Source organism: Neopsephotus bourkii, unplaced genomic scaffold (genome assembly GCF_033783945.1).
Source record: "Neopsephotus bourkii isolate Nb327-2 ecotype Australia unplaced genomic scaffold, CSIRO-AGI_Nbou_v1 NB_53, whole genome shotgun sequence".
Taxonomy (NCBI): Eukaryota; Metazoa; Chordata; class Aves; order Psittaciformes; family Psittacidae; genus Neopsephotus; species Neopsephotus bourkii.
In genome coordinates this window covers 12,493,628-12,510,259 of record NW_026900570.1, presented here as the reverse complement: position 1 = coordinate 12,510,259, position 16,632 = coordinate 12,493,628, and the positions used below count along the sequence as shown (strand labels likewise).

At 38.3% G+C, this 16,632-nt stretch overlaps 1 protein-coding gene across 1 annotated transcript in view; it reads left to right on the top strand.

The window, feature by feature from the left end:
* GPR158 (G protein-coupled receptor 158) overlaps positions 1–14,919 on the top strand; it is a 186,734-nt gene extending 171,815 nt beyond the window's left edge. The window contains exons 8-11 of the mRNA XM_061351396.1: positions 4,284–4,422; positions 8,623–8,728; positions 10,104–10,250; positions 11,020–14,919. Coding sequence (XP_061207380.1) covers positions 4,284–4,422; positions 8,623–8,728; positions 10,104–10,250; positions 11,020–12,474 — 1,847 coding nt within the window. The 3' untranslated portion in view covers positions 12,475–14,919. The remainder of the gene's footprint in view (positions 1–4,283; positions 4,423–8,622; positions 8,729–10,103; positions 10,251–11,019) is intronic.
* Positions 14,920–16,632: the final 1,713 nt, after the last annotated feature.

Below are 16,632 nucleotides of genomic sequence, written 5' to 3'. Positions count from 1 at the left end.
AGACTGGTGGCACTAAGCATGATTCTGGTCCAGTATATTGGGTGAACAATCAGTGTTCCAAAACACTTCATTTTCTGAAAACATGATGGACGTTGCAAATAAAAGAAACAATCATGGGGTTTAAACACTAAAGAATGTAACTAAGCAGGTTGATTAAATGGGGCAAAGACCAGGTAGAAGGTTATGTGGGTAAGAAAAAGGTAGTGACTAGGAAGAGACATATTTAAAGATTAATTCATTTTTGCATGTGACATATTAAGGTCACATAATATTTTCATCTCTTACCTTCCATTCCTATCTGCATCCATTTATGCCTTTAAAGCAGTTGTGCCTTTTCTTACTCTTTTATCTGTCAGACATTTGCATCTGGAATCTGAATGCCTGGTTTGAGCAGTTACAGAGTAGCTACTGCAAGTTTTTTCAGAGCTCTTTTATGCTTAATTTTTTTTACTTCACCTTTTCTGTCCAGGCAGCTGTTGACAGCTCTATCTCCTAGGAATTTCCATCATTTTTCAGAAGGGGCAAAGACGTTATCTCTTGTTCTTAATGTGTAAAATGGGCTAATTTATAAACCTTATGGTAAATCATACTTAAAGTAACAAGATCACGTGTTTTGAGCTTTGAGTTCGGTCTTGGCAGGTTTGCAATATGCTGAGATACTCCTTTAGTGGTCAGGAAGTCACTATTCTACACCAAGCTTTTAGTGGAAAATTATTCAGCAAGCCAAATAGAAATTTCATACCATATCTCACCACTTTTAATCATTAAGATATTTGGCAGAAAACAGTCACCAGTGGGCCATAGACAGAACTAACAAGACCTCAGAGATGACTGGTACATAAGAACCTTGCCGCATAATGGCCAGATTTGCTTCATTATCTATCTGTCTAGATAGCTAGCTAGCTGTCTATCTATCTGTCTGATCTATCACAGAATCACACAGTCAAAAAATGGTTGAGGCTAGAAGGGGCCACTGGACGTCCTCTAGGTCAACCAATTTGAAGTTAGTTATACCTGTGTTTTTCATTGGCGTGATAAATACATTAGTATTTATTAGTATAAGTCACCTTATTTTATATTTAGAAACCAAAAAGGCCATGTAGAAAAACAGTACAGCAAAATTTTGTCACACCTTTAGATTTTTATTATAAATTGCACTAGTAGTTTGTAGTTAAGTTATATGAACTTAATTTCCCTTCTCAAGCACATCTATGTGATACATTTTAGCTCTGTAATTAGTGGTTTAGATAATAATTTGGTTTTCTATCAGTCTGTTTTGCTTGTTATTGCTAATGAAATTATTGTAACTTATATATAGTATGGGTTAGCAAGCATAGGAACTGTTATTTTACCTTGTGATTTAAAAGCTGTTCTCTATTTGTGTTGTGTACTAGATGTCACACTAATTATTATCTGCAGACAGGAATGCCAACTCTGCTCTAAATGTAAAGCTTTTATAAAAGCATTGTTCATTAAATGGTGCAAACTACTGTTATGCTTCAATAATTTGAAGTGTCCTCTTGTTATCTTGGGGACTCCTTGTAACTATGATTGGAAAACTGAAAATGGAAGTTTTCAGAATTAACCAGATCTGGAGGTCACATGAGCCCAGCTCACTGAAATTGGTTTTTATTATGGAGGTGCATCTTTTTCATGTTCATTTGATCTCTGACATACCTGTATACCAATAAAAAAATTAAAAAAAAAAAAATCTTCCACATTTTCAAACGTACAGATGATTGGGGTTTTTTTCTAAAAATAAGCAAAATTTGACCCACACTCTTCAGTTCAAGTAAGAATACCTTCAGCATACGGAGTTTTATACGTGTATTTTCATCCCTTTAAAAAACATACGTTTTCAAGCTCTCAGCCTCAGCACTTGTAACTGATTTTTTCAGTCAGTAAGAGACTTGAGGCTGTTCTCACTTCAGTTGAGGAAAAGAAAGAAGAATGAGCCATGGGCAGTTTTGCAGACTATGACTGTTACTTCACAGCTCATCTCTTCAGTTCTGCTGGTAATGTTGGGTCTTTTACTGCAGGTAAACTTTGGATGAAAGGCAAAATGAGAGGAAATAGGCTCTCTGGCATGTTCTGGGGAATACCTTCTGAACTGAATTAATAAAAAGAGTTTCCATAGAACCTGAGATGGTAAAACACAGTGATTTGGCTTTAGTGACCTAATGCTAGCCATTTTCCTCTTTTCAGTTTCTTCTAAATCAATACAGAGCAATTAAAGCAATAAATTACAGTGCTTTGAAGAGCAATACATGTCAGTGCCATGATTCTGCATATCTGAGGCACATGTACTTAGAGACAAAACCCAAAACTGCTAACTTTTGTAAAGGAGCCTTTAGTCTTATTTAACTGAAGCAAAATTTGTATTTCACTGGCTCAGAGAAGACTTCAGGAGCAAGACAGCTTGGTAGGTCATTCCTGTGTAGCTGTTTTTATGAAACCAGAGTAAGAGACTTCACTAGTAGCATAGCTGATTAACTAGGAGTGAAATGGAAGTAGTGGCCAGTTTGCCCAAGCAATGAGTGTGTGTGGGGTATAGGAAAGACATACCTGCATACATGCTTTTGCAGAGCTCAAAGAAAAAGCTGCAACTCACGGTTTCAGAAGATTCATACCATGCTTTCTTCATTTTGAAACTTGGGTTCCAAGTCAAACTATTACTTAGTCAAAAGGTTTATATACTGTTGGGGTTTTGGTAAGGAAGACCACAAAAATAGCAGCATGCATGGATTATGCGTCTTCAGATGCTTGGTTTTATGTAACTGGGAAAACTGACAGGTTTATGTAGGATATGTTCTAGTAAAAATAATGGTCTTGAAGCTAGGCCATCTATTTTTGATAGAAGTAAGAAACAGGCTAAGTGTTATTCAGAGTTCAAACTGAACTCTTATCAGACCACAGGGATATCTGTATAACTGAATTAATTTTCACTCTATCCAGACTTGTCTCTTAGGATTTTAGCTGAGATTCACAGCAAAATTAAAGTTTCTAAATGCTGTAACAATATAAGTAATCTACAGCATTTATAGACTATTAAAAGTAGAGGGACCAGAGCACGTGTCTCGTGAAATATCCACTGCAGATGTTTTATTTCAATCTGTTCCTAATGCCAGGCTTCACAAGCATTTGTGTCCTTATCCAAACCTGACCAGTAATGATTTGCTGATCATTACAGTAGGGTGATGTCACCAGTCACCAGTTCTAGTTACAGTATAATAATACTCTGCAAAAAATAACAGCGAAAAGGGACAACTTTACTATTATACTAACTTTGACTGTAGTTTTTACAGAAAAAAATCAAGAAGGAAAAGCAGAGTATGAGTAGCAAAGGGATTACACAATATCTCTGAAGCTGGTCTGGAGCAGTGCTGGCATTACAGGGGTCTAACATGGAACTGCATGTTGCTGGTTAACACTCAGACACTTCCAGCCATCATCAACCAAGACTGTGAGGCAAGAGGGACAGGCACCAGCTCTACTTATAGATGGATGTGGGGTGTTTTTCTGGAAGGGCAGTTTTTTTAAGGTGGATGTAAAATCACTTCAATTGTATCATAACCAAAACAAAGCACAGCAAACTGTCCAGTGGAAACTGAAGTCAGAGGAATGCTGGGTGCAGATGAGTTAGCTCTAAGAGGATAGTTTAAGATGATCCTGACCCCTTACTCCTCTCTTCCTTTTCTCATTTTTCTCCTAACAGAGAAATGCGTCATTTGTTGTAATTATATTAGACCCTCAGAAATGACTCATCATATTATGGGCACCAGCAGAATGAACTATCATGACCAGAGCGCATTTTAAACCCAAAATATATTGTTATATCTGAGTTATAAACCTTTGAAATGAAACTGTTGTCTTAAAAAGCTTGTAGCACCAGTAGTTGCTCTTATAACAAGAACCAGAGCCACAAATAAAATGCTTGTTATTCTAAGTAATGTCAAACTTGTGTAATACCAATTTGAAAAGCAAGGAAGACATTATTAGACATTGTCTTAAAGTTTGTCAATTGAAAAACTGAAACACCATGAATGCAAAGCTTCCTGATTTGGAATAAAAGAAGTGTGTAAAATTAAAACCAAATCTGTCATGTATAGTGATAGTATCTGAAAGAGTCCGAATGCCTATGTGTGTACATATGTACTTGTATAAGCATGTATTGTCTTTACATAGATACTCACACATACAGAAGATACTGTAGTACTTCAAATTTCCTTCCTTTTTCATCTATAAAACTAATTGTAAATTATTTCTTTTTGTTCTTCTCACAGCTGAATTTTTATTCCTCTTGTGGGGTGTTTATCTCTGCTATGCAGTGCGGACAGTCCCATCAGCATTTCATGAGCCACGTTATATGGCTGTTGCAGTTCACAATGAGCTCATTATCTCTGCTATATTCCATACAATTAGGCAAGTGATCTGTAGATCTAGCAATTAACTATTTATCTTTCAGGTTTCATATGGTGCAACTTAAAATGGGTGAATGGGTTAGGTTGCATAATGGAAGGTGTTATAAATATTTAATTCTGAAGATTAAGTGATGACTAAACTTAAAAGTGATCCCATATGATTCAATGTGCAGTCAACCTGTTAATTGTATAATTAGGTTTTTTTTCAGTATAACTAGCTGTTATGATCTTGTCTCAAAGTTCAGCATATATGGTAAATTAGATAAAGCAAAACTGTTGCTTGTCTTCAGTCACGTACATACTGCTCACTGGTTTGTATCCCTAGAACAGCAGGTAAGAATGTTGGTTTATGTGAACTTTTCCTGGTGTGTAAGATTGGTAAGGTGCAGCCGTATTTTAATTGTATTGGTTTGTGCATGAAGCATAGTGCTTTATATGCCGATATAAAAAATAGGTATGCATACAATGCTATAACAAATAGAAAGCATGCGTGTCTTATAAAGATTATAATGATCTCTATATTTCATACTTGTAAATTATTAGGGCAGTAACAAATAAATAAGGGTCTTTGCCAGAGCTACATGAAAATTACTATATATGCCTTTCCTACAGAGCACCCTGTAAAAATGAATTCATCCTAGAATACTCAAAACAGTAAGATAAAATGAATTTCATCTCATCCTGTAAGAGATCCTACTGAATTTCTGTGACATTCTCACTCTTTCCTTTGCCTCCTGACAGATCTTATCTACTAAGAACTTCTGGGTTGCTTTTTTAATTGCTCCGCTGACAGTCTTCAAATACGCTTCTCTGTTCCTTGGTCTGTCCTGGAACTCACATTTTTCTCTGCCTTCTTGATGTTTGTTTCCATGAGGCATATTTTTTTTCTGAGCAAACAGCAGCAAAGCAAATTTTTTATCTCTGTTCCTTCCAGGTGCTCTTCTCCCTTATCTTTGTTACAAAGTTCACTGCACCTTTCAGGCTTGCAACTTTTTGTTTCCTTCAGCTTCTCCTCACCCCACATCTCAGCATCCACACACTCTCAAAATCTTCACTCCACAACTAACACAAACATCTTCAAAAACAGTGTTTAAAATCTGTATTCAGTAGAAGCATTTTCTTTTTCCTTCCTGGTAGGTAGATAGGAAATTCAGTTACAACACTTTTGTATTGATGATAGCCGATACGAAAGCTTCTCAGTCAAAATTTTCACCCATTAATTAATGTTCCTAAACTGTATTGTGGGACATGTCAGAAGATACAGTTCAGTGCATTCAAAGAGCTATCATGTGGGTTGAAAGTTTCTTTTAACAGTAGGACCAGTTGAAAGTAATTGTGGATTAAAGAGAGGGGAAAAGGGATAATGTGGCATTTTAATTCATGCCTTATGAAGGAGACACAAAACGTTTAGGTGTCTCAGTTTGTCCTCTCAAGAATCCTTCAGCCAAAGGTCTGCTGATCTTGTTCTTTTAAAAAATAAAAAAGTACATTTTATATTGATTCTTTGCCCTCTGTCTGATACATGGCAGTTTGTTGAAGAAATATCATATACTGTTTATGGATAGGAATGAATAAAATGCATGGGAAGTACATGATTCCTCCTAAGATTATGTCCATTTCTGTATACGCAAGTCTTAATCCAGTCTCTTTGAAGTTCACTTTTTATTTTTGTTTGCTTTTCTGCCTTTGTCTTCCCCCACCAAGTTTTGGATGTAAGCTGAAAGGGCAGAAATGTAAGATTCAGATTTATGTGACATATCTTGAGTTGTTGTGAAGTTGAAAGCAGTGGAGCCCTGAAGGACACCTACTATATTACAAGGCAGCCATCCAGTCTGAAAACTCACAAAGCTCATGTAAGATTCATGTAAGCACTAAATAAAACCTTGAACTGTTTGCATTTTGTTTTCCTTTAAAAGTATTATTCCAATTTCAGAAACAGAGGATTCTTGATTATCTTCAGATCAGCATAGCATTGAATTCCTGCATTACTCTTTCTCTTGTATTACTGAGGACAGCAAAATTTGCATGGAAAAAATGTCATTCAAGTAGAAATCCCATCTCTGCTAGGTCTGAAGGGCTACTACAAATGCTGTTTTGTTTTTAGGGATATGGCATGGATGCCTTAGTCGAGGTTTCACACATAGAACAAGCGAAAAGCCTTCACAGTATTTGAGAATTGGAGATGTTAAGGGTTAACCAAATCTGGTGGCCATCAGGACCTGGGAGCTGTTTCCCCTCTGTCTGTCTGCCTGGTGGACTTGGCTGCTGTTGTTTCCTAGCTAGATGGAGAACATCCACTGATGCAATCATGTGCAACACACGGCTGGCCACATGGACCAGCATAGGTCAAACATGTACATCCTGGTTCTGTGCCTCCTCTGCAGCTAATCATGTTCCCTGATGAACCATGCACCCCATGTAGGTTCACAGTCACACTACGTTCACCGTTCCTTCAAATATGAGCACAGTTCTTAAGCCAATCTGATATCCATCTTCAGGTTTGGGGCCCTGTAGCCTGTCATGGGCTGAGACCTTGGATCTACCTGATGTGGATCTCGTGTGTGCTGACTAGTCCAGCCTGAAGTTTGGTCATGAGTTGAACATACACACATGCACAGCATAGCAAGTGAGATCACACAGACATTAGGAGAAGGATTTAATGAGAAGATAGGAGATAGTGCAGTGATCTGGTACAGGGCTCAAGTCAGTGACAACTTGCTTTCATGTCACTAGCCCTTTTTATCCCCACTTCTTTCCATGCTTATATGTCCCCCATCTACCTCAGACCCTCTCTGTCTCTGTCCTTGTATTCTCCCAAATAAACAACCTTTACTATTTGTCCCAGTTTTGCTACATCTGTACTCAAATTTGGTATTTATGATATGTTTACGTAGGTAATCACAGCCTTACATGCTGTTACTGATACGGTTCCATCAGTACCACTGACCTTGCAATTTCTCCTTCCCCAAGAGCCCCCAGTGCTCCCTTCAGTTATCTGTAAAATTTGTTTCAAATGGCTCCTCATTAACCACCTATGAAATCTTGGCATCCACCATCAGGACTGTCTGCAAGTTTTGTTCACTTTTCTCTCTGTTGTTTGTTGCATCCAGCAGTTTCTCATGTCATCTTCAGTAGCTCCCATGTTGTGTTCAGTTAGCTAAACCTAAGGTCTGAACCTCCTCATATCCCTGCACCCCTCAACAGCAACATCTCTGCAAGAAATAATTACAATATTTTCTTGTGTTCATGAAGCATTTCATTTACAAAGTATTAAACAAGAAATGATGACTGTATTATTATGGCATATAAACCAGTGTTTCTTGCCAGACTATTTCTGTTAACAAAAGCTTCTGCAAAATACGCATCTGTGGACTTGGATAAGTTGCAAATGTCATTTCTGTCTGAATGATTTTTGTAAACCTGCAAATTACAAGCCAGTGGTACATCCATTCATCCATTGCATTGCTTACCATTTCTATCTTTGGGAACTCAATAAGGCAGATAAGCCAAGCATGTTCCAGCTAGCTTTAACTGCACTGCTTGTTCTACTGCTCTTTGAGAAAGCTCAGCAAGGAATTGCTTAGTTCGGGAGGTTCAGCCACTCATTTCCTAACATTTGCAAGGCTCTTGGGCCCACAGCATTGGGCTGGGTGATCCTGCGATCAAGACCATTTCTTTGCTCCCTGCTAAAAAGCATTTCAGTTTGGTTCTCTCTTTGATGGCTTATCAGCTGCACTCTGTAGCAGCAATCTGTGAGCATCCTGTATTTATGAAGTGCACTGCAATTTATCGTAGTACCTGGGCTTACTTAACCTAAAATCACATGTTGAGATCCTTAATGTATGTAAGTTGCCATAACTCACTTCAGGCCAAGGAAGCTGTGACAGAATAGACCATGGAAAAAGGCAGCTAAGTAGGGTGAAGAAGGTGGAATAAACAATATCATTTAAGGTCTGTTGTTTCTTTTGTACTCTGTTTTGGCTTGTTTTGTTGGTTGGAGGTGGGTTTTTTTTCTAAGTTGTGTTCAAATTATGGTATATAGGTAAAGCATGAGGATGTAATTTTTAGTCTGTATGAAAGCAGGACAGAATAAAACCAGTCTGGCCTTTCAATGAAAAGAAAACTAAGAAACATTAAAAATGTTAAATCTAATGCACTGGAGGAAAGGCAGTGAATTGCAGCCTTGAATTCTATTTTTCAGATTCATTCTTGCCTCGAGACTTCAGTCTGACTGGATGCTGATGCTGTTCTTTGCACACACACACTTGACTGTGACAGTCACTGTTGGGCTACTTCTGATCCCTAAGGTATTTGAGTCTGTCCTGAGTCTCCTGTCCTTTTTCTTTTTCCAAGACGGAGGCAGATAGATGTTCTGCAGAAGCAATTCTGTATAAAATAGCAGCTGATAGAATAGGAAAAGATTTGTCTTATATTGCCTAAAATGCTGTATTTTTTTTAAGAACTCTTACACATTTTCAAAGATTATTACTTTCAGCTTTCAAAATTCCAGAAGTTTAAAGTACTTAAAATTTTGATGTGATTAATACACGGAGGAAAGAATCCTGCCTTTCCTAATGATGGTTATTTTCAGGTATTTGGTTCAACTTGTACAATTCTCAGGTTAATGAAGCTGCTGTTCCCATCGTTTGCCTATGTGTCAGAATACGGTATGCTGCTAACTGTCAAATGTACATACAGTAAGCAGTCACAGCAAGAGGACACATTGATTGAGCCTTGATACTGAATAACCTTATTTTAAATTATTTTTCTGGTCTTTAGAATATTCTTATTATTTTCTATTTCATATCCATGTACTTCATTCATACCTTCAGAGAGGCCTTTCTAGACTAACCTAAAAAATGTGTTGATCTTTCTGAAGCTGACTTATAACTAAGGATCCAGCATTTCCATTTTTAGTTTATTACCTTTGTAACACTGCACAAACTTTTTTTCCAGCACACCAATTAATGCAGGGAATTAAGAGAAGATTCACAAGGTTTAGTTCCATTCATAAAGTCCTGAAGTCAGATGACTCTGTGGACAATAGTAACTACAGATGAGTGAATCACTATGAATAAAAGAAATAGCTGACAGCCTCTCTCCACTCTTGATCCACACATTTGCTAAAACTTAGAAGAGAGAAATTACCTTGTATGGTTTTTTTATTTGTTTCCTGCTGGTTTTTTTTCTTTTTCTTTTTTTTTTTTTTTTTCCCTTTCCATTCTTTTGCCACCTCATCTCTTCCTTCTCAAGGTCGGGATCTAAAATGGGAGAATTGCTTTCTGCAGGATTATTAAACTGTATGGATTATAAAATCCAGTCTTACAGCTTTAGCAGCCTAATTGCAAATACTGGCTGAAAGTCTATTTCCATACTAGCTTGATTTAAATGCACTTTTAAAGAGGCTTAAATAAGCACCAAATTAACTGCTCAGGGAGAGGGTTTTCTTGTTAAAATCTCTAAGATTTATCAAGTTAAGCAATTATTAATAAGAGTTTGTTCCATACAATACTGATATTCTGTACTACATATGCCAATGACGCCTACAGCTAGTGATTTGAGTTCAGAAGTTCGTACGGATTCCATAGAAGGATCACTGTGCAATAAAAACTGTTGATGTGAACTCCTACAGTAATGCTGAAGTAAACTTTTGAACTGATGGCAGTGTCTTTTTTTATGCAGTTTTCACATTCAAGCAATAACCCAAGAGATGATATAGCTACAGAAGCTTATGAAGATGAGCTTGACATGGGTCGATCTGGATCCTATCTGAACAGCAGCATCAATTCAGCATGGAGTGAACATAGTTTGGATCCTGAAGATATTCGGGTAGATATAATTAATTTAAATAGCATTTATTTTCAAGAACAACACTTTTTCCTATGAGTAAATTCTGAATTGCATCAGTTTGATTTTTTGTGTAGGTATCAGCTGAAATAGGCCAGCTTAGGTCTCTCAGTGATTGTGGTATCGGGTCATGTAAAATCTCCTGGAAAATATTCACTAGTGTGAAGAGACACTGTATCACTAGTTGTAGTGACAGTCATACTGGAGGCTAAAGAAGAGGAATCGTCCATAGCAAGAGCTGTTTATCAGTTTACATAGCCTGTTTGAATTGTCTTGAAGTATAAGCAATATGTAGTGTCAGTGTGACCAGTCATTTGTATATAACATATCTGTAATTATACATAACTATATAGATAAAATTATAAAAACCACGTGATTAACAGAAAAAAAAACCAAACCACTCTATTCCTACATTACATGATAAAAGGGCTGATGTTCCCAGAATAAAGAGCAGCTGTGAGTTCAGCAGGAAAGCATACACACAGCCCTGTGAAATCTGAAACATACAGCATAAATCTATATGAATTGCACATGCTGTATGATGCACAGCTGTGGAAGGTTACACGTTTGTGTGTAAGAGTTGAACTTAAAATTGGGATTCAAGTTGGAGAAATGGCGTATTCAAGAATTAGACAAGTCAGGAATAAGTTCAATGCCATTTTTAGAGCAGTAGGTGATGCATTCATCAGGCTGCTTGTTTGACTGTAATTGTTCTGTACCTGCTAGTTTTTCCATTCACTTTGCATTGCAGGATGAATTGAAGAAACTATATGCCCAGCTTGAAATCTATAAAAGGAAAAAGATGATTGCTAATAACCCACATCTCCAGAAGAAAAGGTGCTCTAAAAAGGGGTTGGGGCGCTCGATAATGCGACGTATTACAGAAATCCCTGAGACGGTCACCAGGCAGTGCTCCAGGGATGAGAAGGACCTGATGGAGCACAGTGCTGTGAAGAACATGGCTACGCTGAAGAAAAACCCACCAGATTCCACAAGTTCTGCAAAGCCAAAAGAGGAGACTTTGAAAAATAGGGTCTTTTCCTTAAAGAAGTCCCACAGCACTTACGATCATGTTAGGGATCAAACAGAAGAACCTAATAGCTTAACTACAGAAAGCACCGAAGTTATAGCTGCTGAGAATTCACTACTGGACTCACTGAATGATAACAAGTTAACCAAAAATGCTCCTGAAAAGGTTGAAGCTGTCTCCACTGAATCGGTCCCTTTGGTGTGCAAATCAGTAAGTGCACATAATTTAAGTGCCGATAAGAAGCCTCTGCATCCAAGAACATCTGTGTTACAAAAATCCCTCAGTGTTATTGCTAGTGCCAAGGAAAAGACTCTGGGACTAACAGGTAAAACACAAAGTCTGGAAGAAAGCACTAAGTCTCATAAACCTCAGCCAAAGGGTAAGGAGGCCGGCAAAAAGCACTCGGTCTCCGATAAAGGTGAGCATAAGGATTCCCACCAGAAGAACTCTACCCACTCTGAGGAAGCAAAGAAAGCCCATAAGTCTTCAATTATGAAGCAGCAAAGGGTTAGTCAGACAACTGCAAATCCAGACACAGGCCCAGGTAAGTCTCTACAAAAGGACAATTTTGACATAGGAGAAGTCTGTCCTTGGGAGATATATGACCAAACTCCTGGTCCTGTGCCTTCTGACTCTAAAGTTCAAAAACACGTGTCTATTGCTTCCTCAGAGCCAGAGAAAAACCACCCTTCCCAGCCAAAGGGGAAGACTCATCGTAAGCTGAAGACACCTGAGGGGTATCAGCAGTCAAATCAAATATGTTCAGAGAAGGTGGAGGCAGCCGCTCAGGAGACACAAGAGCAGCAGGTCTTTGAAAATGACAAAACCCAGTCAAATTCCAAGTCTCCAGTTTCCCCTGGGCTGAAGCATGAGAATGTTAATAGATATACACCTAATGTCTGTGCTGGGGAGCTGGAAGAGCTACCCCAGAGAGCAGCAGAAAAAGAAAACCTTAGTAAATTGGCTGAACAGAAAAAAAATGCCTCTTCTGAGGGAAATGTGCTTTCATCTGACTCCCATAAGCCAAGTAGTTACTTCCAGCAACCTTTAGCATCTCGAGCTGAAGTCTGCCCTTGGGAGTATGATACACCAGATTTACCAAATGCAGAAAGAAGTGTAGCTTTATCAAACACCTCTGCTATAAGTGCAAATAAAACAGCAACACCTCGAAAGTAAGAGGCTTTTGGACTGAGGAGAGTAGCAACATTAAGAAGAAAACAGGAAAGACAGAGGGGACTTAGGCCAAAAGGATCTGAAAATTCCTAAGGAGCATCACTTAAATCAAGGGAATCAGCACTACAAAGAAGTAGGAGTTAAGCAAAGTAAATTATCATTAATGTTGTTATTATTAGTTCTTGAGTGCCAACAATGTGATTAGCAGTGTCCAGAATATGGTCCCTGCTCTAAGGATTTTACTGTGTCAATGAAAGAAACCTGCCTTTGTGAAATCACTTCTCTTTTAAAAGAAAAACATGCAGTGGTAACAAACGCACAGTGTAGATGTCAACTGAATTATTTCTGAATGCCAAAACTGGCTTTAATTTGCCCTTGGGACTTTAAAGATCCAGCAGAAGTAGGGAACACAAAACATCCTGATGGCAAAAAGGGGTATCAATGAGCAGCTTATTAAAATGGCGACTTTTCACTTTACGTATTTAATCTAGATAGCACCGCTAACTCAATGCATCTCCAAACACATTTTATATAATGATTGCTCTCATTTTCTTATTACTGTGTGTTTAAGTACATTGTTGTGTCTCATATTAAAGCATTCCAGATTGTATAATTTTTTGCAAATAACTTTGATATTATATGACACAACAGTGCATTCATGCAGTCTGCAGATACTTTCTTCTAATTGCAAGTTAAAATACCTGCTGTAGACTTTTTTGTTTAGATATAGAATTGCAGTAATCTTTCACTGGCTATGGAAGCCGTAATTCATATAGGGAAATTCCTTTGGGCTTTGGAGATTATTTTTTTCTTTTCCTGTGGTTTATATAGTGATTTTGTCTTTTTTTTTTGTTTACTCTCTGTTATTTATAGTTTGATACAGTATTATTCAGGGGTTTTATACACAGTAAGTTATTTGTTTATGCACTTCCCTGTTAATGCTCATAGACTTTGTTTATAGTGGAAATTCAGTCGTCTTAGCTGCTTATTCTGGTAAGTCTTAGGACAACTTATCTGTTGTTTGTTACTAATTGGAAACTGTCATCTAACAAACCAGAAATCTTGCTTAAATATCAATGGTGATACTGAGCATATCCCACTATTAAAATAAGCAAGAATGACAATGAAAATATACCCCAGAAATGATTACCTATTTTACTAAAACCAGATAACCCTGGGAAATATATTAGCTAGCTCATTTATATAACAACAGTGTACTGTTTATCCCTGTTGGCAAACCTCAAAAAATTGGCCCAAGGAGTGAGAAGTCCAAAATATTAGTCTTCCCCCATGTATGCAATTGTAAGAGACAGTGGGAAGGGAAATGATGGCATCTCTCTCCCACTCTCCAAAATGCTTTGATTTTATTTATTTATTTACTTAATTGTTTATTTATGCATACTTTTGCAGTAAACATTAGTGCTTAATACAGTGCTAATTTTCAGTAATAACTACAGTCCTCATTGTGCATATGAGCTTAATTCACAGATGGCCCATTCACAACTTGGTGATGGTTCAGCATCAGGGCCTGAGGACGTATTGTAAAGGATCTGAGGAGTATCAGTAATATAGAAAACCCCTCAAATATCTAAATGCAGTGCCAGTAAAGTTCTGTTCACTAGAATTGGTTATCTATACAGTACTCCAAAACAAAGACAGCTCAGTCCTAAAGAACTTGTGCAATTTGAGAGAAGTGATGGGGTTCACTGGAAGAACACGAAATAAGGATGATTGAATAGAATGTGTTGTTTAATATATATAATATATATAAAATAGATATTTATATATGTTTAATATATATAAAATGTCTTATCTAATACACACATGCACCTACACGTATGTAGTATAAACTGATTTTTGTGGCATCATAGAAAATGTGGCTTCAGATGAAATGAAATGAGCACAGGGACTTAAACAAGCTGGGCATGAGGAGGACTTTCTTTGTCCTTTAAAAGGGACAGGAGCCTATGGGTATGTCGACACTGATAGATCAAGATGGATCTTCCTACTGCCTCTGCTAAGCTGAAACTGAGAACGTGCCAACACCTGAGCCAGCTGTGGTCAAGCTGGCTCAGGTCATTGGCTCAGGTCTCAGTTCTGTCTACACACATTGGCCTCAATCATAAATTCTGCTCATTAGCTTCAGATTAAAGTGGCCGAACTGCCCAACTAACCTAGTTAGCCTGAATGGTGCTCAGTTCCACCACAGGGACATGCTAACTTAGATCTTTGCTACCCTGGGCCTGTCTGACTCTCCCACCCCTCTTTTGTAGGGTGTAGTTATGGCCTAGAATATCTGGTCTTTGCCTTTAATACACATCTTCCAACTGGGACCCTTTCAACCCCTCTTCACCTGTAAAAGGGAGTCAGACATACAAGTCTGCTTTGGACATTTGTGCACCCACTTTCCATACACAGTTCCAGTGGCTTCCTACGTGCAGACCAAATATAGCTGAGGTTAGACTTGGTGTGCCCAGATTCTCCCTTCCCAGTCCCAGATTTATTAGTAACCTTTTCATCAACTTCAGTGGGATTTGATCAGTGCCTCATACAGAAAGTAACCCTAAATTTCACTGCAAGGGAAGAAGTCCAGCCTGGAAACGCAGCTTTCTGTGAGTCCTCCAGGAGAGCACACTGACCCCATGTGCAGAGAGAGGCACAACTTCCAACCTGCCGAATATGGTGACCACCTTGCACCTCTGCTACCCCTTAAGGAAGGTTCTGCAGCCTATCTTAGTAGTGGTTTGCGTAAACAGGGAGGGGGGGGCCACTTTATGGCAGGTTGCCCTGACTCACTCACTGAGTCAGCACTTTGTTGCAGCCAGGTGCTGAGGTTAAAAGTGGGAGTCCGTAGGAGAGTCAGGAAAGGAGATGTTTGTACATACTCACAAGAGCAGTTGCCAGCCCTGGCACCCGCACTCGTCTTGCCCTCCATCCTTTACCTTGGTGCTGAGCGAGGACACGCTGCCTCTGCTTTGCTCAGCAGCAGCTGTGTCGGGGTGCAGCATGCACCAAGGTTGAGGGGAGCCACATCAGCAAGGTGTCCACACAGTACCACTGCCCCTGGTATGTGGCATCGCTGGCAGGATCAAGCCCTTCATGCATGACTGCATCTGTGCCACTGCTGTCCATCTACAATTCTTTGCTCGTTTTATTTTCTTTTTTCTTTTTTCTTTTTTTTTAAGAAAAAAAAAAAAAGATAACTTCATTAGAAACACAGAAACAAAGCCCATTCCTTGGCTGGTGTAAAACAGCCCAGCTGCATGGCAAGCAAAAGGATAATGGCTGATTTACCAGGGAAGGCATTGGCTTGTATATTCTTGTCTGGTTTTCTTTTCCTTCATCCTTACCCTTTCTCTCACTTCTTAAGAAATGTCTGGTATGGTTCTTTAGGCTTCTTGTAGTCACATCTCCTAAGACTGATGTAGTTGGAGAACTGCCCTTTAGAAAACAACAAAGCTTTCCCCAGTTTATTTAGCAACTGTTATATGGGCTACAGATTCAATTGAGACTTTAATTCACACTTAAGAAAATGAGGGGCCAAACTTCACTCAACAATTCTATTTCACTATGATGCTGCTAGAAACATTGCTTACTGAAGGCATACTAAGTTAGACATAAACAATGTTCTGTATTCCATAGTTTTTTCTCCACCAGCATATATTGGCTAGATTGCTTAGCTGTCTTTTTCTGGAGTTTCATTGTCATCATTCAGCCAAGAGAAGTGCAACTCTAGAATTAAGATGTTTTCTATCAGATCTGTTAAGAGAAAAGGTAATAAACACTAAGGTCACAAACATTTGCTAGGTTGTCCTTTTAAATGCATGTGCAAGCTGCATTTTTCCTTTATTTCTAAGCCATGGTTTATAAATAATTAGATTTCTACCAGTCTTATTAGACTTGTATAATTTATGCAAGATTATATGCTTTAAAATATAAATCAGTACACACCTATCATCAGCTTTGGTGGCATCATAGACCTGAAACTGGACAATACTTTTATATTTGCTCTCCTTAGGCTTTTGCATGCATATGACAACAGGCAGGCCTGAGAAAACACTGCCTTTTGACTTTTAACATTTTAGCTACTCCAAGTTGTAGACTATATAAAGCTGTAAGTCTCTTCACTTTACAACGTGGTTCTTATAACAATGTTATCTG